Source organism: Zootermopsis nevadensis, unplaced genomic scaffold (assembly GCF_977971745.1).
Source record: "Zootermopsis nevadensis isolate Lab colony 2312 unplaced genomic scaffold, Znev_1.0 Znev_ptg000001l, whole genome shotgun sequence".
Lineage (NCBI taxonomy): Eukaryota > Metazoa > Arthropoda > Insecta > Blattodea > Termopsidae > Zootermopsis > Zootermopsis nevadensis.
The window spans coordinates 18,382,805-18,406,106 of NW_028259133.1; the positions used below are offsets into that span (position 1 = coordinate 18,382,805).

The 23,302-nt window shown below is 37.3% G+C and overlaps 1 protein-coding gene across 4 annotated transcripts in view; it reads right to left on the reverse strand.

The window, feature by feature from the left end:
- Positions 1 to 870: 870 nt before the first annotated feature.
- Positions 871 to 23,302, reverse strand: part of LOC110830519 (neuronal acetylcholine receptor subunit alpha-7) — a 44,251-nt gene continuing 21,819 nt past the window's right edge. For 3 of the 4 annotated variants that reach the window (XM_022065547.2, XM_022065545.2, XM_087345375.1), the window contains 7 exons: positions 19,484 to 19,638; positions 14,078 to 14,261; positions 8,666 to 8,882; positions 5,762 to 5,896; positions 4,869 to 5,065; positions 3,226 to 3,376; positions 871 to 2,607 (listed from right to left, as the gene is read on the reverse strand). In XM_022065547.2, the coding sequence (XP_021921239.1) occupies positions 2,390 to 2,607; positions 3,226 to 3,376; positions 4,869 to 5,065; positions 5,762 to 5,896; positions 8,666 to 8,882; positions 14,078 to 14,261; positions 19,484 to 19,638 (1,257 nt within the window). In that variant the 3' untranslated portion in view covers positions 871 to 2,389. The remainder of the gene's footprint in view (positions 2,608 to 3,225; positions 3,377 to 4,868; positions 5,066 to 5,761; positions 5,897 to 8,665; positions 8,883 to 14,077; positions 14,262 to 19,483; positions 19,639 to 23,302) is intronic. The other variant, XM_022065546.2, reaches the window with a different exon arrangement.

Consider the following 23,302-nt stretch of genomic DNA (forward strand, 5'->3'; position numbering starts at 1 on the left):
GCTAGTTCTGATGATGCTGAAATTTCTGTTCAGAAGATGACAAGGTACAATTTGCCATCTAGTTTTGGACTACCAAGTTAATAGGCTCAAGTGATAACACTTCTGATTTGGATTCAGGAGATGCTCAGTTCAGGTTTCAGCTGGAAGACTAACCAAAGTTTTCATGACTTCAGGTAAGTGCCAGAATTAGTACCTCAAAATAGGCTACTACTAATTCCTCTTCATTCCTTTAAAGTTCACTGAGCACGATGATCCTAGCTTCGTATCTTCAGATAATAATGACCAGAATGATGGTCCACAGAAATCTGAAACATCAAACAGCTGACTATGTATTACAAGGCACAAGGTTGACATGGTAATGTATTTCCCAGCAGTTGATGGAAAATATCAGTGTTAAATGCAGTATGAAACGAACAGTTTCATATTACCGTGTTCATATACATTAATTTTCATCTGAGCAGTGTTTTCTGGAAATGATGGGAATTCAGCTCATTTAAGTTATAATAATGTGATATAAAAGTGGAAACTTCATTGGATTCAAACTTTGTATCAAATAGAACATGCTTGCAACATGTTATATCAGCTGATGATTTTCGAACAAGTAAAGCTTCTGAAAGTGCAGTGTGGATTTTGTCAATAGAATATTATGAGTTGTACTTTCCAAAAAAGAATGTATGGTTCTGCTTCATGTTCAAAAGTTTCAGTTTTAACAATGTATGATTATATTTTTAACTCCATATAGCAACTGTTCTGTTTAACTCTTCTTTTTATTAATATTACAACATACACATTGTGTTCAGCTGAGAGAGAAAAAATGTAATTACTGTGTTGAAGTTGTACAAACTAGCTGGCAAAACAAGTTACAGACTGTTCACAATGTTTATATAATTTTATTTATAAGAACATTAATACATTAGGTCACCTTTACACACATTTTCTCTTCTTTAGTTACCATTTAGGATTATGTTATAAGCATTTCATAATCTACTTACCATACTTTCAATAAATATCTTCCAACAATAAAGTCCCAGTCTGCTTTTAGAAATCTTGTTGACAGCTCATGATGAAAATGAAACACTCACATAACACATGTACTGTAAGTTCACATAAAAGGAGTTTAGATGTTTTTCTCCATTTTTATAAATCAACTGTTATTACATTTTAAATTATGCATATATATTACATTGTCAGGAGCATACATCTCATCCCACATCTTCTCAATTGTTGCAAATACACAAAAATTCAACCCATTAACTGTATTATTTTGTCTCACCACATGTTTTCATCAGAAACAAATATCATAACAATATATTAACTTCATAAAACACATATAAAACCACAATAAACTCAGTGGCATCAATATGTTTCTATAAAAATTATAGTTTTGGAAAACTTTGTCATTCTTACACATATTTCATGTTACAAGAGCTTATCATATAAACTGAACTTAATAGTATAGATTAGCATTCAGACAAAGATATCCCAAGTGTGACTTTTTAAAGCAATCTGCTTCATCACAGCTTCATTCAAGTACCCTATATTTAATATGTAATTCTTGTTTTATAATTTCAGCCATTTTATGAAGCTTTCTGTCATTTTCATCAGATAAATCAACCAATGTCTGGGATAAAACTCCATGTCGCATTGTATTCAATAGTAGATTATAATTGTTTCAAGTAAGAGAGTTAAGTACTAACCAAACATTCACTTTTACAACCAAGAATTATTACAAAAATTATATGGCTATAGGATTTGTGTCTCTGAATTTATGAATGGAAGAAATATAATGGAATTAAAAATGGTCAAAGACTCGGTCACGGTAGGGGGACCAAGATGATGGGGACGAAGCAAGTCTCTTGACATCTTGGTTCTTAATTCAACTTTAACATGGCTGATTGCCTGAGAGAAGTTTAGCACACTTACTCACTGTGAAAGCTTTATATCTTAACCACACACATCTCATGAACATCAGAACATTATAACCAAAAGTTCAGTCTGTTTTGAGCCTTGTAATTTATCTGCAATTGAATCTTCTGTCTCCTAAACTTTAAAGAAAATGTCTCAAAAGGTTCACAACTAACATGGGACAACAATAATCTCAATGTAACCCGACATTCAACATGAATTACTCAAAACACTTAGGATTTGAAACATTACCTACCTTCTCTGTGTATTCATTCTGATTATTGCACTGTCTCTAAACATTATAACAAGACTTCCTTATCAGATCTTTCATTTTTATTTGGGTGCCAGTATGATAACTGTGCTGTTATATGAACATGTCAACATACAAGATTAATTCTACAAACATACTTCCTCATTTTTAAACCAATCTGACAATTCTATTAGATCATTTTATCAAAACATTTCACTCACGCTATTCATCTCATCAAGGGCCATACGGAGAGCCGCAGAGGATCACTGTCGTTGTGACAGCAGTTGTGAGCAGAAATACCCACAGCAAGAACCTGTCACACACTAGTGCTACTTGCTTCCATTCTCGCTCTGTCACATCTCGGTGTTCCTGCTCTGTGACGCGCAGCTCATTGCGTTCGATGGTGTGGTTCACCTTGTTCAGCACACGCAGAAACTGTGCCTCAAAACTGTCTGCAATGGATAACACCCTACAGTTTGCAGATCATGAGTAATCAGACTTGATTATAAAAATATAACAAATATAATGTAATATGGGACTGACATGTTAAATCTTGATACCACCACAGATTCTGAACTGTAGCAGGTAGCAATCGGGGAAACACGATATACATGCTAATTCAGAATATTGAAATTAAGCATGTGTGTACAGAAAGAAAGTAGGATATTTACTGAAGAATACAAATGATGAATCTCACAATTTCATAATTTTATCCACTGTCTTACTTCCTCTCTCCCCTATGGGTTTAAATATTCTCAGCAGCGATTTCTCAAACACGCTCAAAGTATACTTTTCTTTCACAATTAGAGACCAAGCTTCACACAAATGCCAAACAAGCAAATACAATGAGTAGAAATTAATTCCAAAATCACTCCTGGGGTTCAATCACTGGAAACAGGATGTCGAGAATTTTCTTGGCTACTGAAACCTAGAGACACTTGGTGTCCTAGCCAATGTGCATTGGGGGAGGGATCAAAGCATTATACAGAATAGTTCTGATCCCTCACTTCAGGTTTTTCTATTTTTGTAATTAGTAACGCCATCTATCACAGCCAAATGTAAAACTATACCTGGTGTTGAATCTGCACGGCTATGACGAGGCAGGAAACGTGGAGACATGTACTGAGGATCCAGATAATCCCCTTCACTGTCTGCTATCCACTTATTGTCTGGTTGGCGTGGACAATCTAATCGTGTGCCAGTGCCTGTATTCATGTCCTGCTGCAACAGATTCCCCGTATCATGGCTGTTTCATTCTGTAGACTTTTAGACAAACTAATAAACTAACTAACTTCATGGAGCAAAGTCCTCCATGAGAAGATAAAAGTGACTTAGCACGTCAAGAAATCCTCTGCCTTTTGTGGAATCTGAAGGTTTATTACTCTGTTCACAACAGCTTATCACTGGTCCCTAACTTGAGCCTCATAAATCCAGCCAATATGCTTCCACTCCTTTAAGATCTGCCTTAATGTTAGCCACCCATCTACACCTAGGTTTTCCAAGTGGTGTCTTCTCATACTTGCTGATCAAAATTTTGTATCCCATGCATGGTGCATGCCCTGTCCAGCTCATTATCCTTGAATCATTCTTTTTTCTTTTTTTTTTCCGGTTTAACAATGTTTGTACATTTTCCGGTACCCTTTACGGGTCCCCAACTTTTCAGTTGGCTTGATCTATGGACACTTGGTAGGACTCCTTGGACGAGGGATCGGCCCGTCGCAAGGCCTCTACCTATACACAGGACAACACAACACAGAAAAACATCCATGGCTTGAGTGGGATTCGAACCCATTGTCCCCGCGACCAAGCAGCACAAGACCCACACCTCAGACCGCGCGGCCACTGCGGACCCCTGAATCAATCATTAAAATAATATTTGATCACTTCATCCCTCTTAAGTCAAAATATTCTCCTCAACGCCTTGTTCTTGAACACCCCCATCTGTGGTTGGTTTATGGACATTGAACTAACAACATACTACAAAGAGTACACAGAGGCAAGGTTCAACCACCTAACAAGACACAGCAGATAATACTTTCATGATAGTTTTAACATGTTTTACTGTCCACCACTTTCAGTACTTCTTGGTGGTTATTTACCTTAAAATTAATACATCACAAAATGCTTGCACTAATAAGTGCTTATGTATGCAAGTGTTAAAGTGAAACTGACGATCGCTTGACAATTTAAACTTGTCATTCTGAAGGTATGCCAGTTAACATGCTACAGGGACAGTACAATGATGCAGTGAATATTGGTAATTATGTTGCATAACAAGTGATGGAACACTGAATAGTAAATGTATAATTAACACAACAGGATGCTGCACTGAAAGATTACATTGGTAGAGTATTTATTTCCACACAACTCTTGTTCCAAAAGAAACATCTTAATTACGAAAAAATTATATTGAACATAAAGAAATTTCTTAGATTTAAATATTTTGACGTTATTAGGTTTGAAAGAAAATGATTTTGTATGGAATTGAGGTTATATTTATTAGGGAAATGAGAGCAGTATAAAAGTCTCAGATAAAAAGGAAAACACTAGCTATTTCAACCAAGAGATGACTGAAAATTGGAGAAAATCTTGTAATCAAACTTCAACATACATCATGGCACAATGTTTAAGTGAATTTCAGAGGATCTGCAGCTGGTATTCAAGTACCGTCCATTCATAACCATTAAGTAATTACGTATCATAACAAACTTACGTGTTGCATCGAAGGTCTGTGTTTGTCTCGTGGTTCAAACTGGAGGAAGACTAGTTTCGCCAGCTTGCCCAGTATGAGGGCCTTGATCATTCTGGGGACACCAGTTCCTCTCACTCCACGATGGTACACATTGAGTGTCACAACAGATAAGCCTGATGCAAATGATACTAGGCATATGCTAACCCCATAATACAAACCTGTCAAATAACAATGTGTTGTACAAATCATGAAGTTAGTAATATCAACATAAGAATTACATCAAATACAATACCTCCACATTACTTACATAACATTTAACCAATTTATTTTTATAGAATCTGTGGTGGTATTCATTTTCAGTCTAATGAAAATTCTAGTCGGTACTTCGTATCTATTTTGTCCAACTTATTTTATGGTTTCATTCCACTAATTCCCCACTTAATGGTACCTGCACCTTGTCGTGGTGGTGGGGCTTGAGTACCTCAGTGACCCCAAGAGCTATGCTGGTGGTAGCATAGCTACTGGTAGGGCCTCCCTAGCCAGAAATTGTTTTTTACAGAACTCAAAGACTCATTACTGTATTTGCAACTGGTGACTACTGGTCTAGGCCAAATTCTGATTCAGTTGTATTTAGTCCACATCCTCAAACACTGTTTCTTTAAGACCTAGATATGCCTAGGACTCCCACATTGTTACCTGATTTCAGGATTTCTGATCATAATTTGTACACATTTCTCATTCTCCATGGATGCTATATGTTTTGTCCATCAACAGCCTTTGATTTAATCACCCTAGTAATAATTGGTAAAGAGCATAAATTATTAATCAATTATTATTTTCAATTAAACTTGAGCATTGCAGTTATAAAAGTAGGGAAAATGAATAAAGAATTAATATGTGCTTGTTAAACTTACTAATTAAAGGTGTCTTCTCTGTAGGTGGAAGACTCTCTCTTATGGTCATGAGGAAAACTGTCATTGAGAGCAAAGCACTGATGCCTAGAGTTACTTTCTCGCCAGATTCGGATGGAACATAGAACACAAGCAGTGCTGGAAGGTACCAAAATGGCAATTACAATATTAATTCAAAGAGCAGTTTCTGAATGAAGTTCTGACAAAAGCTGCATCTGCATTCTAGTAAAACATGTTGAATGTGAGCTGTGGTTAGATTCTTTGGTTGGCCAGTCCACAACATTACTTTGCTTAAACCTCATGTGTTATAGGGAGCAGCCTAGGGACAGAACTTTCTGATGGATGTATCCAAAAGTTTGTGAGACGTAGGAGATTAATGGAACAACGTATTGATTTTGAAGGAAATCTTACATGCCTAGCAGTCCTTTTAAAACCAAACAAACTGAATTGGTCAAGAAATTTGCTACTCTTTTATTCAAGATTGAATACCTTATATATCTTTCACCAATGCCAAGGTCTCCCATCTTGTCCCTTTCATTCTAACCTGATTGAAACTTTGTATGCCTTTCTCATCTCTCTGATGTGTGCTACAAATTCTGCTCATCACATTCTCTTAAAATGTTCCTCTTTTTCTGAATAATGAAGTCTAAAATAGTACTAATATGATTCAGGATTTCAGTTATGTCACCAACTTTAAGTACATTTAACCATTTGAAACACGAGTTAATCTAAACAATACTTAAATATACAGTTCCTACCTCAAAGGAAACAAAGCCTATCTATTGCAAAGCAGTGGTGAAGATTCTGGTCTTGACTAGTACTGTGCTGCCAGACCCTAAAACTGGAGGAACACAAAAGAAATGTTTTATTATATAACCCAACAATGGTATGATCATAATGCATTTTTGCGTAACCTCAGTTCTACACCATGAATTACGTCTCTTACAAACATCAACTGATTAAAGTTGTTTAGGGAAATACTTGGAAACACCGTTTATTTTGAGCGTCAGATGAAAGCCATACTCTCTTTGGTCAAAATATAAAGTTCGTGAATGTTAATTGCCCACATTAGACATGTGCAATAAATCCATTTATAATTTTTTTTTCCAAAAATTTGTTGTGTCTATCAAATTTGCACTCCTGGAGGAAGAGACCACACCAGTTTCTTCATCCACCAGGTATTGCAACGTAAGTTAACAGAATTTCAATTGTGATAACTGTCTGTACTCATTCAATATAAGTAGAACAGACATCTGAAAGCTTTAAAATAATTTAGCGTGGATGTGACGCCGTATGTGGGGGGGGGGAGTTATCACATTCGATATTGAAAAACAATTAAGTTTTTTTTCATTATCTGCGATCGGTAATGCCAACTTCTGCTTGAAGGTCTCAAGTGTAGTGACGATGCCACTGCGCATTGCCGTCTGCACATGTGCGTCACAAACCTAACCCAACTCAACCATACACAAACTCTACGCTCTTGGCAAGTAGTCTTCAGGCGGCAGAAATTTTGTAGCGATGATAAACCATTGTTAACATCTTGATATTAGCACATTGTGACTCCTTATTCCTGGTAGTGCCATCCTGAGATATCTCAAAGCCGCGAGGAGAAAAATATTAACACCAAAGAGCGTCCACTGCCAACAAAACTTTCTTCACCTGACTATTCAAAACGACGTTCGTGCGCATTTCGAAAAAAGAGATTTACGAAACAAAATCAGATTCTAAATGTCGACAGGAACCACTTAACACTGTAATTAAAGCTTTCGAATAGTATTTCCAATGCACATTGCTTCAACACACGCAATATTTCGTGCATCCATTCCTACCAGCTTTAACACGGAGATATATCGATGTTGGGTGTCTCGATTTACAGTGTTAATTTACGTCCACACTGACTAGCTTTCATAGTTCCTACATTTGTTTATAAAAATCATTTGCAAAACCATCACACCAGCAAGTAAGCAAAATAACGTGACCGACAAAATCAATACTGCTAATCGCTCACATTATATGAGATCGCAAGGAACATTAACATCATAAATCATATTAATAATTAATAATTCAAATGTTAATTAATTGTTTCACAGAATAATGAACAACTAACCAAAATATGCAAAATACTACGAAGATCAAAAGGAAGAAATCTACAAAAACAAATAAATCAATAAAAGGTTGCATTAATAAATATGTATTAGTTTTAAAGATGAAAATAATAATAAAAAACCTGAGGATGATGCAATAGCATCGAAACATGTCGTAAAAATAATAATGCGCTGAAATGTAACATCGAAATAACGATGAAAAGCGCTAAATTTTAATTTTAACAACAACATTTTAAAACTAAGTTTGTGTATAGACTGAAATAATAAATATATACTGAATCATAAATATTACACGACACCAGTCACAACCTTGCATTATTACCAACGATCAAACATAAGACGGTTGTCTTACCATTCCGATTAAAAGCATGATGTTTGCAGGTAATGAACATATTGGAAATCTGAAATATCGATAATCGAAAACGTGGAAATACGCCATTTTCACGCCTGCAATGGAGATGTTATCGAAGCCATTTGCAACTTATCGTAAAACACGCATTTGTCTGTCGTAAATTTTACACAGTATGTTTAGATTAAAAATGCAAGTAATTAGGTAAGGAATTAAAGGTGACAGAACATATGATTGTGGAACCAGCACTTAAACGATGCGCATGTTTGCTCGGCGCGTTGCGAGTTGTATTTCTTATTCCTTTCTTCGATATTTGGAGTTCAAATTAAAAGCTGGCAACAACATTACATTTTCCGTCCGTGTTGGGGCTTGTTACGTCACACGCACTACAGTTGCAGGCAAGATTACTGAATGGTGTAACGATGAACGTAGTTTAATTGCTGTGGTACTTACCAATTCCGTTAATCAGGATGCAGGGGAGGATGAGGTTGTAGACGTAGAACATGGGTCGTCTTCTGAGCCGGATCACGTACGTGATGTCGGGATAGGGCTCAGGGCAGCATGAGTAAAACTCAACGTGTCGGATCGCGTCGAAACTCACCAGGTCGAATTCACCGTTTGCCTGATAGTTGGTCACGTCACCGTCTTCGGTCTGCTTCACCAGGTCCAGCTGTGCGACAGGAAAAGGACTTGAGGTTACGGCGTGCTACCAAGCTTACTTCGGCGACAAAGAACAGGAGGAATTATGTTTTTGTTGTGTCACCTCCAGATATTATTAAACTAAAAACTATTTTGGTACTGGCAGTAATTGAAAAATTAAACCAAATCATACTCACAAATCCATAAATTCATACGGTACCCCAAACAATAAAAATAAAAATAACAAATGAACATCTTTAATAAGATCATAACGTAGCATTCACTTCCTAATGTATTTCCAGAAGCCACGATTTTATGAGCCTGGCGAATAATATTCAACCGTGACTCATGGGTAAACACCGGTACGTAGAATTTGTGGTTATCACGGCGATATAATGTGTCAGATCTGTCGTGCTTCAGCAGTGAGCATCTGTCAGACGGACAGAACAAATGGCAACGCCTGCAAATTCGCCTGACCTGGAGCACAGCCGTGTCAAAGAAGTTGCCGTAACACCGGGCGAAAGGAGAACTTGAGAGCAGTGTGGCAAGTTAAACATGCATTATTTCTTAGGTCTGACTTCATAGAGTCAGTTTATCAACAAGGCACTATAATATCCAGTACGAAGGAACACATAAAATCTACCGTAGGTTTCTCGGCCCCTACATTCCCTTATATTACTAAGAGTTTTATTATACTGTGAATACAGAAATACAGAATATGCTGCTGTTTCTAAAAAATATTACGTTTCAAGCATTATTTGCATAAACATTCTAAAATGAAAGCACAACAGGAAAGTCATATCTCTCCGTCCACCTATCAAAGCTCTGAAACTACTTGACGGGCTTCTATTAAATTTTATACAGAACGTTTAATATAAAAGTTATTTGGGCTAATTTAATTTTGGAGCGTACCAGTGACTTGTAAAACCTAATTTAGGGAGCCAAAATTACACTTTCAGCATATTCATCAATAATAACTTATCTTATAAAAGTAGGAACATAAATTAAGGGTTTCAAATTGCTTTCGTGTTGTTCTTGACTTTTATAATGAATTCGTAAAATCCTTGTGATTTATTGGCTTCAGACACCAAACATCATGGCGTTACGTGTGCTGGGTTAGGAAGGCGTCCAATCCAAATGAGATGGCGTCATAACGCGGAAGACCAAAATCGACATGTTCAATGTCTTGAGGAATAAACACGTCCTACTGAACATACAGACACAGCGCCAGATTGAAGTGACAGAAATGGGTTAAACCCGACATGCCCACACACATTTTTTCATTTTCCTATCTTCCTCCCTTTTTATGTCTCTTTTCCTAGGATAATATTTTAGCTAACCGAGAATCAAAGTAATGTGTTTTATGTAAAAAAACTTGTTCATGCCTTTGAAGCCGAAGCTCGTCTAAATAATATTTAAAGAATTCAGTCCGTACCGCAAAGAAAACACTACACTTCACCATTACAAAGATGAACTTGTTAACGCTGTTTATTACAAGAATCATACGGCACACACAAATACAAAATGAATAGTTATTGACTGCTGAAGTAGGTGGGGCATAATCCCCAGTGGGGACGTATGGAAGCCTCATGTCTGTCGCAACATATTTCAGTATTGGGATGACTGTGACACGTTTCTTATGGCAGATGTAATGTCTGTTTCGGAGTATAATATCTGCTTTCAAGTAAAATACATTACACGTGCTCAACTTTTAATTAGCCCTTTTTTGTGGGAGTTGCTATTGATAAGTTTGCTCGTTTCGTATTCCCACACAAAGTTTGCATGTGTTCACTGACGTCATACTAAATCCTTACTTGCTGTCCTCAGAAAGAGCGATTACTACAAAAAATCCCAGAAACCCTTCATGGACGAATGGACATGGAAGGGTCTTTGGAGCTATTGTGACGGGACCCATTCATTGCTGCTCGAATATCACGGGGTAAGTAATCCTTCGGTTGGTTAGCCGATATTCATAGGGAATCCTCGTCAAGGAGACTGCACGGAGTGGCCATTACATTTCGCCCCACTGTTTGTAGAACAAAGTGAACAACATTAAAGGGAATGCAGATTGTAAACAACAAAAGAACATAAACCACCCCCCAAGTTAAAAAAACGTCAAATCCTCTTCAGCCTAAGAACTGTTTATAAAAAAATGCTAATAAAACACGTTATTCCGTTTATTAATAACACAAAGAGCGAGTTTTATGTTTATACTCTGTATATTTATAAATAAATTATCGTATAATTATTCGTGTTTTTTTTCCGTCTAATCACAATTGTATATAAATATATAAAATTTATACATAAGATATTAAAATATCATTTACATATTTGGTACATCTTTTTACTACATGTTTCGGTTACATTGAACCATCTTCAGGTGTAAAGTTAAAAGTTAAAAATTATAATCTTATAAACTAAAACTTAATTACTGTTGTTGTGTAACTTCTTTAGTTTATAAGATTATAATTTTTAACTTTTAACTTTACACCTGAAGATGGTTCAATGTAACCGAAACATGTAGTAAAAAGATGTACAAAATATGTAAATGATATTTTAATATCTTATGTATAAATTTTATATATTTATATACAATTGTGATTAGACGGAAAAAAAAACACGAATAATTAAATTTTAATTCACAATATGACGCAATTATATCAACTTATAAATTATCGTAGTATACCTGTCAAATTAACGGCACTAACACGAGACTCTTGCATGAAATTGCATGTCGAACAGACTATATCGAAGGCAACTGCTAAATCATTAATGTAATTACTAGACATTAATTTTCTTTTACTTTTTTTCTTCATCAGGAACAGATTAAGTTAATAGACTGACCTAGATTACCGATTTTCCGAGTCGGCAGGATGCGTGAATTCAACACACGTGCTCCTGGAACTGTTGTACTAATCTTTAAGAGGTGTGCAATCTGCCTCTCCGATTAAATGACTTGTGATGACGCTATACGAACACATTTTCAAGATCAGCTACATATCAGAAGTACTCAGAATTAAATTCAACTTAATGAAATAAATGAGCAACCTAGTAATTACTCCATAGAACAGAGTCGTCCTTTAAAAGATGATAGTTACTCAGCCAGTCAAAAAGACTGTACCCGCCTTCTATGAAATCCACAGGCTCGCATTCGGGGACATCCTGAGTTGAAATATCGGACCGAAAACCGGATACTGTCACTGAGATCCCCTTTTGTTTTCCTAAGTCAGTTCAGGCCAATGCCGGGATGGGTCATCACTCATTCTTCCAACATCCTTCCCAATTACTCAATACGCGTCCTGTAATTTCACGCAGCAGTCCGCTCCACTGAAAACGTCGTTAAATAACCACAAATAAGTTTTATGTAAAAAGGAAAATAATACCATTGCCAGTCTTACGATACATTTTAATTATACAAGGCACAACATTTGAAAATAATAACTCTAGAATATCCACCAGCCTTTGATGGCTTATGACGACGGCTGGTTCGTCGTGAGTGGAGAAAAGAGGAATTCTTAGTGAGCACGGCCGGCTGGCTGCATCGAGACTTACATTTAGTTTCGTTTGCGATCAAAATTTCGATGACGTTAAGTTAGGGTACGGTACCTGATAATGGATTTTTCACAACAACCAATTTCCCCGTTGAATTCGAGTCTCTTCATGAACAGAAAACAGAAATCTGAAGGTAGCGGACTCAATGACTGTCTTCTGGGACGTTGTACAGTATAGTCTGTAGAAATAGACAAACGTTTCAGAGGTGCTTACTGCCTCCATCATCAGGACGATGATGATACACGGCGCAACATCCCAGAAGACAATCAACTAAACATCACACCAAAATTGAGTTTAGGGTGTGTGGAGGCAAAGTTCCATTCATTTTAGATTTAAGTCGGTTGTGAGGTTCGTCCTTTAGCTCGGATGTTAGGTTTGGTGAACCCCAGATAAAATACTGACGCGGTGGCGTAGAGAAAAATTCGTTTACCGTCGGAGTCAGACACCGGTCGTTTGACATAACTCAGCATCTTTAGTGCCTCATCTCTAACACCGGCTGGTGACACTGTGTGCCATCATCGTTGGGACGAACAGTAAATATGGATGATAAAAGATGTCATGTTAACGTAACACACATCACTGGTTTTTGTAAAAGATATTCTATGCAGTTCTATGAACCGTTGTAAAGTTGAAGCGTAGGTCATAAATATACCGAATATTGAATAGAACAGGGATATAACTCTGATACCCCCCCCCCCCCCCAGAATGTACAGAATGTCCCAAAAATATTTATACACATTATAATACGCAATATTAACCTAGTATATATACTTATTTTTAGAGCACGCCACACACGCATTTTTAGCACGAAACATAACGTGTTCAGAAAGATCTGTAAATTGTTGGATTTTTTATTTTTTATTATTTAGTGTTCTGTCTGACGACAGGTCCATATGAACAGGATCCTTCCATCCTTTTCTCGGACTGGGACCTGTTCATATACGTTCTTGGCAGATGATCCAGAAGTGGTTTGTCATTGCCTTCTTCTGTGTGTGAATGGAGTAATTGTTGGGATGCCACGGAGGAAAACTCCGTGTTGCCTAGACCACGGCCTTGCCCAACACAAGTTATAAATTTTAGCACCACCGGGAATTGAACCCGGGACCCCAGGATTACAAGGCTAGTGTTCTGACCGCTAGACCACCGTGGCGGTAAATTGTTGGATATATAAAATGATTTCATGTGTGTCCGTGAATTTATTTTGCCTTCGGATGCTACTATTGACAAGACTAAAATTTAGAATCCTATACGAACTAGTGTCGTAATACTAGGAAATTAATTTTAATTGATTTTCGGAAAAAAAGTTAAGAATAACATATGGTTTTGTTACGTCTGTCCGTCTCTGTATTCGTATGTAACAAATCCCGAACTACACGACCGATTTAAATTAAATTATGTATGGGAGACCTACACTAAACAGGCTACTGTCAAGCTACTTCGATTTTAAATTATCTGGTTAACTTCAATGGCCTAAATGAACTTTAGGCAGACAGATTTAGATGGAATTCGATATATGGCACTTATACAAGCTTTATCGACGACCAACATCGACATATTCACCGACATGAGGTAATGAACATTCAGATTCTACAAAAGACGTAGAATGTCTTGTCCAGATTGAGCTCCTAAATAAATGCCCTGCTCCACGGGGGTTAGTGGTTATTTTCACCGTACCTGGTAGCCGTCGTACGTCCAAGAAGCCCATTTCATGTTACAGCTCTGCACGTCGAAGGGGAAGTACTCGACATTGATGTCGCAGGAGCTCCTGAAGATTCCGTGGCTTAGCCAGACCACCTCCCCCGTGTACGTCACGATGACGTTTGTGTTGATCACGGCTGAGTTGTACTGAGAATCCGCGCTGTAACACATCCCGAAGGACGGAGGAGTTGATTACCGACTTCCAGCTGATAACGAGTAATACATTTTAAATAATAACCTAATAAAAATTTCCAGTTTTACATTTTCATTTTGGATAATTTTTACGTTAAAGACTACGTTTAAAACGCATGGCACTCAAATTACTGTCCGGGGTCGCGACCCATTAGTTGATAAATAATTTCCCACGATATTAACACTAATTTTCATTAATGTTTTCGGTTTGCACTGTTCTTGAATTAGCATCACTACAAAACTTCAACGAACGAGAATAATTTCATTTGTGATTGATTTAACGCTAAGGGTATGAAAGGAAGCGCTCGTGGCCTATTTTAAGACACCATTTCGTCATCTGCCTGGAGGGATTGAGGAAAATCTCGAAACTCAGTCGGTGTTGATGTGACCTCAAGATTCACTGCCGTGAAAAATTACCGTAATAGATTATTGTATTCGAATCGATGGTATCTGAGCGTTCGAGGGAATAATTTTTCTTACTCACTTGCCAGTTGCATGCTTTAAAGCTTCTGTCGGCAACCTAAAGCTAACGGTTCGCATGTGGCCCTCGCAATGTTTCTATATGGTCCGTCACATGATTTAGGAATGAGCCAATAGGAGAAGGGAAACAATTTTCTGCTATTGAGGAGAACGATATTTCAATATGCAGTCACTTATCAATGCGTAAAGGCAAAACATTGCAAAAAAAATTCATTTAAAAACTGTGTAGATGAAGACTTACAACGTCATAAGAGGGAAATTTCGGTAAAGGTACATTCCTCCGTTGTTCAAACCGTGTGAACACGGTAGGCAAGGAAGGGGACAGCGGTTAAGTTTAGCGAGCAGGACTCTGACAATCCAAAAAGGAAAATATTTTACTGAAACAAGTTTAAAAACTTTTGTCGGAAATGAATAAACTATGATTTTCACTTTGGTAACTCCTGTCAAACGCAGACTGATTGGTGGTGTTTATATGACAAGTTAATAAATGTAATGCGGTGAATAAAACACGTCTGTTTCAAAGTTTACCGAGAGGTACGCAAATTCCATGGTCTTTTTTAGGTCGGCAGTTGAGCACAATTGATAAACGAGTCATTTGACATTATCATTTCAACGTACTTCCATTACCAAGAAACAATTCACAAGCGCTATATATGGCATGGGGTTATAAACACTGCTTCATATAAAAGTTGCCTTCCAGTTGATGGATACTTAACCTTGTCCCCGATTGCGAAGTGTAAATATTGAATCTTGTGCAGCGCTGTTTGCGGAAGATGTATCAACAGTTGATTGTGTATCGATAAGGAAGTAGAGGGGTCGAATCGTTGAATAAACACTTATTGCGACTACAATCGATTATTAAGGCACTCACCCAAACCCAATAATCTGCATGCGATTTCCTCAAAGAATTACAAAAAGTGTTTAAGAGGTTCTCCAGTCAAGTTCATGCACTTCACAAACGCGTTATTTCTTATTTTGAATATAGCCTTGGATTTAGTGTTCATTTATTACGAATATAAATCTACCGTCGCAAAGCAAACACCACTACACACATCATAATATGCAGACACCGATATATTTCTCTTAAGTTTCAACATTCGTAACATGGAATAATGAATTCTGGGTAGAAATCTTAAAGCCTACTTTGCTATTGCACAGATACGTCTAGCAATGCATATATAATTTCAAGCCCTGATATTAAATGGCGCTAGTGTGGTCCCCCTCGTAAGTACGCGCGTCCGCCATGTTATTATTATTATTATTAAGTGTTCTGTCTTACGACAGGTCCATTGCTCTGCCCAAAAAGAGCTCTCCAGTTTTCCCTATTCTCGGCTTCTCGTTTTAACTCCTGAAAATTCATCTTCTTTCCTTGTTTAAGGTCGTCGGTTAGCTGTATCAATCTTCTTCCTAGTCCTCTCTTTCCTTCAACCTGGCCTTCGATGATATCACTCGTAATATGTCCCAGCCAGTTAGCTTTCCTTCGTGTAATCGCCTGCAGAATGTTTCTTTGCTCGTTGACTCTCCTCAATACTTCTTCGTTGGTCACTCGATCCGTCCACCTGATCTTCTCTATTCTTCTCCAACACCACATTTCAAAACTCTCCAGGTATTTCTGTTCCTTCTTCCTGAGTGTCCAAGTCTCTGCTCCATACAGCGCGACACTCCATACGTAACACTTCACTAGTTTCTTCTCCGCCATGTTATAAACGATTATATGTTATTAAAAAGTTTTACAATGACGTACTAATGTTCATATAAAGTTTTCCGAAAATCTGTCAAATAATTTAAAAATAGAATGGGGGAATACACACAGCATGTCCATTCAATGTTTCTTTCTTTCAAAAAAGAAAAGTAGGCAAACACGTTTCAAATAAAAGTCATAGATACACTTTCAGAGCCTACGGGACAGGATGCATTTCACAAGGACTGATGTACGTACGCCTACCCATAGCATTTGATAAACGTCGGTGAAGGAAAAGTAATTTTATAGCTGAAAGTCTTTAAGTCTTGAGTCCCTAGCGAGACGACATCCAGCATGTTCTAGTCGCGAGGGCACATATCGGGCTGTAGGCGATACCTTTTTCTATTATTCACACTTCCTTGAAATTTATAGTCCAAAGCGATGGACCTTCATCCCTCGGCGACTCCCAACCAGAAACGAGACGAAAAAGGAACAAAAACATTGACGAATCATAACAGAAATGGAGGATGATGACGAAGCAAAGGAAATGAAATCAAGCAAAAAGGAATATATAAGGACGACTAACTTGATTTCGAACTTCGTGATAAAGTTTTTACAAGAAGAAGAATAATTTTAAAAGATGCTCAAGTAGTTTTGAAGTTGAGGAAGCAGAAGTACGTTCTTTTTAATTTCGGAATAAGAAAAGGCAAATATGCCAAGAGCTTATCTTGATAATATTTAATTAGATTATAGGAAAATTTCACCAAGTTTTATTCTATAACCCACGTTCTTTGCAAAGCGTACATGAAATGAATGCAGAACGGTTGTTTGAGGAAAGTCTTCGGGAGAATTTAATTTTAATCCGCGTGGATAAAATATAATTCTTACTGTACACGAAGCTCAACCTAAATTTAACACAACCTCCTCACAAAAGATTCATGAGTATAAAACTGTATATGGTCCAGCTGTCGGTAATGCGAACATCTGTGCAATTAGCACAGTCGTGTCTGAAACCTAACAACCGAAAAGTGACGTTCATTCTTTTTCTCTCCGTTTCTACATAAGCTCATAAAGTCTATAGGTTAAGTGATTATGTACTTTTACAAAGCTTTTCCCAGCACTGTGTTAAAAAATAAAAGTAACTAGTTTCTCTGCAACTTTGAAGTGAAATTCCTCGTTACTGTGTAATTATAATTTCATGGGAGCATTTAGTACAGACCGTATAATCAGAAAAATATATTTATATAAATAATTTTGCAGTCCTAAAACCATGTAAACTACGTATAATTACAGGTCTACGCGACTATAAAGCATTCCTTTCTAAGATTAATATTCTGAACAGCATTCATTTAAAACTAAACTGTTGATTGGTTGAGAGATTCTTGTTCAATGTAGTGCAAGTTACCGGTGAAGGCAATTTTCTTCCAGTATTTTAATTTACAGAGTGAGAATGAATGACTAACCCCATGGAGCACAGTTTTCCTTTACAAGCTTATAATCGCTTAGCTAGTCAAGAAATTCCCCGTATTTTATGGAACCAAAATGTTCATTACCGTGTTCGCAAGAGCTTTAACAACAAAGACTTTTGAATTTTGCTTACAGAATGTATTTAAGGGCTTCGTAAGAATTTTCAGAATAAGCAATGAATATTTCCCTGAGTAATATTAATCAATGTTGCCTTTATTACAACTATTGTTTAACAAGACTCAGTAATTTATTGAAACTTGCAACAACTGTACAATCGACAGATAATGGATCCTATTAGAAGACAATGATGTACCAGACACGAGAGAATTGAAGACAATAAATGCCGGGAAACTTTCGTCTCTTAATAAAAGAACATTTTGCAGAGAACGACGTTACTACAAGAGCCGATAGAAGAAGTAATGTTCTTACAATTCACTATGAAAGCGGAAAACTTCCACATAAGATTTTTTACCAATGCGATGATGAAATTGTCGTCTTTGTTAAAATGTTTCCCAGAAATTTAAACAAAATGAGATATAATTCGAAAGACATGTAAAACTTCCTGATTCTTTCTTACTAAAAGCAATCTTGAAACTTCGTCAACAAATAATAGATTTTCTATTCGATATCGAGCTCGTCTTTTCCTTAAAATGACTCGGCTTCTCTTATTCTTGAACGGTTTAATATCATCATATTTACACATTCTCATGCGAGCAATTTAATGAAGACTTTCATAAGACTCTACACGTGCCTATTTTATCAGACGCCATCTTCCTCTCCTTCATCCATACTTCATTAAAGACAACAACACAAAAATGACGACCCCGCAAACTTCAGAGGTGGGCGCGACAGTTGAAGCATCGACTTCTGAAGCCAGGAATCTAAAATTTAGTATTTGAAAATACTGGGTAAAGTACCCGTTCGTAAGATACATTTTTATTTAAACAATCTGTACTTAAATAATTAAATTATTTTGTAAATAACGTGCAGGCCTATAATGCATTTAATCATTGTAGCAAAGATGGGTTTTTTAGATAACCATTCTACACGTACGTTTAATGCACTTGTTACCAAAAACAACAAAACACCAACATGTTTCCTTGTCTGTCCAATCATCACTCATTTCTCTCTCTTCGCGTGTTTCATTTATTCTGTCTATGTCGACGGTCGGAAATTACGATAATTATTTCCCATTTGAAACAATTATGCTGCAGCTAAATTCAATTCTTGTTAATTTACCAACTCCTGCTTCAAAGAAGTGCCCAGAACTTTATAAAACTAACTGTGCGAGTTTTAAAAACTACACTCCACTAAATTATGCGTAACTTTTGACTATTTTGTGTATGAGTCAAGAATGATAACCCTTCCTCTCGGCTGTGATTGGTAAAAAGGCGCAGAATATAACGGATACAGGAGAGGTTACCGCACTAATTTATTGTAATAAAATCCAAATTCTGACGATGTAGACGATTTTGAGGCGTTGACAATTCTTAGATGAAAGAGCCAGACGCAGAACTCGGGATTAATTCCGAACTGTGCCGCCCTTTACCATCTGGACTCACTTGTTGTACAGGACTGTGTCCGGCCTCCAGACCCTCTGGTAAGGTAACCTGATGACCCTTATTCCTGCGAAATCTGACGCGTTCCACTTGAGGTGATGATCGGTCCAAATCTGTGTCAGCCAGCAATTTGTCGTCAGGATCTGATTCTTCTCGTCCTGACAAAATAAGAGAACGTCTCAGTCCCAGAACTAAGAGGAGAAATGTACATAACACGTTTGTTTTTAGCTTTAAAAAAATTTGGAACAATAAAATTCACACACTTCTTCAATTATTATTATTATTATTAGAATAATAGAATAAAGGATAAGATTGGTGGGGTATGTAGCACGCACGGAAACATAACATTTTAAAAATAGGTACAATAATTTTGGTATGAAAGCCTGAAGGGAAGAGATGAGAGGATAATACGAGGCGCGTCCACAAAGTAAGTTTCCCACTCGTCCCACAGCTAGCAAACCTTATATTGCGCGAAGCGACTGTGCGTACGTGATACAGCAATGACGTAGCATGGCGCATGCACTAACGGCACTTCCCGCGTTCTCACAGTAGCATCGTTGCAGCTGTTGAAGATGGAAGTTCTTATTCCAGCTCCCGCCGACTGTGAAGTGCGGTCAGTGATAACGCTAGGCCGCACACGGCTCGACGGACAGCAAGTCTCCTGCAGGAGTTCAGCTGGGAGGTGTTTAATCATTCACCCTACAGCCCGGACCTCGCTCCCAGTGATTTCCATCTTTTCCTACACCTCAAGAAATTCCTGTCCGGTCAGCGTCAGCGTTTTGAGAATGACAGAGAGGCGGAGATGGTTGTCACACAGTGGTTCCAATCCCAGGCGGCAGACTTCTACGACACAGGTATTCAAAAGTTGGTCCCACGGTATGACAAATGTCTCAATTCCGGTGGCGAATATGTTGAAAAATAGCTGGACACTTGCTGTATCTGTTGCAATAAATATTTACATGAAATTGTGTTTTGTTTCTGTAAACGGCCCCAGGGAAACTTACTTTGTGGACGAGCCTCGTATTAAGATGGATGGGATGTGTGGACTCGATATATCTGTCTCACGATAGGGACCTGTGGTGGACTCATATGAAAGCGATAAGGAACGTTCTGGATCTATATGAGACCTGAAATTTATTGACTTACTCAGTGGCTTGACTTTATTCTAAGGGAGTTATTTGAATGAAGTTATTTTACGACGGCAGTGATGTTTCATAATAAGGTGCTGAGGGGAATATTTTGATCCTAATAAAAGAAAATGACTATAATGAGAGAGAATTGCATGGTCTATAATCTTCACCAAATATTAAGGTTATCAACTCAAGTAGGATTAGATAAATGGGGCACACGGGAGCCGAGATTCATTTCAGTCAGAAGACCTCAGAGGAGGAAATCGCTTTGGAAGACAATTTCACACAGGAAGATGATATTAAAATGGATTTTATAGAAGTAGCGTGAAACTGTGAACGCGTCTGTGAATTCCTGTCTTCGACAATATTAATAATTCCTGACCAGATGAACAACTAACTTTAGACTATAAGATAGGTTCCGCACCGCTGAGTTAATCCATCAGACGGCTGACAACATTTAACTTTTTTTTTTCAAAGTAGCTGGTAAAAAGAACAAATGATTCAACAACGTCACACTCTGTTCAGCTTGTCAAAATTTTGCGAAGAATATATTAAAACAGCAAAGAACGACAAAGCTATTAATCGTTGTTATACATAATCCAGGAATACAAAGCTGTAGATCCCTGTCTCTGTGTTCAGCATCTGCATGCCACGCCATTAAAATGAAGCACGGCGTATAAAAGTCATTAGACAATATATATAAGAAGACTAATAACCGAGTCTGGAACCATCGCTCATGTTCAGGACGTGTTGAATCGAGACTGTCACATAGCCACCAGCCGAAAACTGAATACATCAGAGGATTCTCGTCACAGATTATGCCCACATTCCAGCAGTTGCAAGCAAGTAACGAGAGAAAAGGTTAGGTTAGGTTAGGTTAGGTTAGGTTAGCACGCATAGCATTCACCACAGAGGGACATACCTGACGCGTTCTGATTTCACCAGGGATAAGTACACTAATGATTGAACTAACAAAGGCGGGGAGGGGAGGGGTAGTTGCTCTATAGCACTGTCACGTGATGACAGTTGAACTAACCAAGATCAATTGCGATTTGTTAACTAAACTGATTGCTTCCTCTCGTGAATGCGCCGTCTAAATAGCTCTGTTTAGGTACGCGTTGTTAAGAGTTACGACAATGAAATGTAAACGTTTGGAAGGGAAAATCGAGTTTCGATAAACAGTGTGAGATAATGTAATAATATTTTGATGATGATAAGATATGTTGCGACATACTATTAAAATTCATGAAAAATTCGAGGGAAAACTATTTCGCAATATGCAGTGGCGTAGTTTTGTCACTTTCCACGCAAAAAATGTTAGTTCAACCGCCTTCTTATTTGATTCGAACTTTAGTTTAATTAGCGAAAGAACAAGATCAACCAAGCTTATAGATGGTACACAGTACAAAATTATTTCATTCCATATTCCACTGAACTGTCATTCAGCATTGTAGGCACAAGTTTTTCGATTACACCCATCATTAATAATAATTATTATTTTATATCTTTATTTTCAATAATTTACTTGCTAAATTACGTGACTAATGCAGAGAGGTAAAACAGCTTTCAACAAACTTCTCAAACTCGGGTTATTAAAATTGTTAGGATTTCATTATAAAATTCATTAACTTTCACTTTACTTTTATCATTCTACTTTTACAATAGGCCAGCCTTTCTTTTATGCACGGAACGGATTGTTTCTGATCTAGAATGTCGTAGTAATTACTTTTCGACGTACAGGCTTCCGTTTACATTAACTACTGTCAGAATTTTGACTGAGAGAAAAACATTTGTTTCGTAGTTCAAATCGCTCTATTAATGCAACGCACGAATCTGTTAACACTGAGATGACCGTCTTCTGGGTTGTAGCTCCGTGTAGTCTGGTAGAAGTTTACCGACGTTTCAGAGGCCCTGCATCCATCATCAGGGCTCATCGACCTCTGAAACCTAAGCAATTCCTACCATGTCTACCACAATGCGTTCAACAGTGTATCAGATTCACAATAATTTGAAAGCGAGTAGGGTTTTATTTTAGTAATTAATGGAAGTTAAAGAAAGACTAGTCTAGTTTCATATTACATATCGAAGGAATATTATATTCTCACTTCCCACAATCTGAAATGTTTCTCTTAATATTATAAGTAAGTATAAAACTTTGGAGAAAGCCAACGTGTCATAGTTATGGCACACCCACAGGAAACTGGCAGAAAACAGAGCCGATACTGCAAACGAAGCAATCGCTACTCGTTAGGCAGTTGTTTAAGATCAATAACTCACAGAGTTTGTCAAATCGGACGCTGGCAGACTGCAAAGCTTTACTTATCGTCACATCGCTATTGTAACATACGTAACTAGTGAATCTGTAACAAAACTCTCAAAGGACGTCCTCTGGAAATTAGGATTTTGATTAAAAGTGATGCAAATATCAGGAAACATCAAAGTTTGCCAGGAAATGATAACGCAGAAGCACAATAAGAATATTACAACGGAATCCAGCAAAGAAAAGAGTACAAGAAAAATGAAAATGAAACGAGAAATAACACAGAGTCAAAAGAGAAGCATTATTGGTTGGCAAAAGTGCTGGATAAATTTTTGTAATATGGAGACTGTCCGCATGGACAAAATGTGTTTTGGAGCCTGTAGTCTACAAAAGAATGAGCAGCTCAGGAAGGAGAATAAGACCAATTTTAAT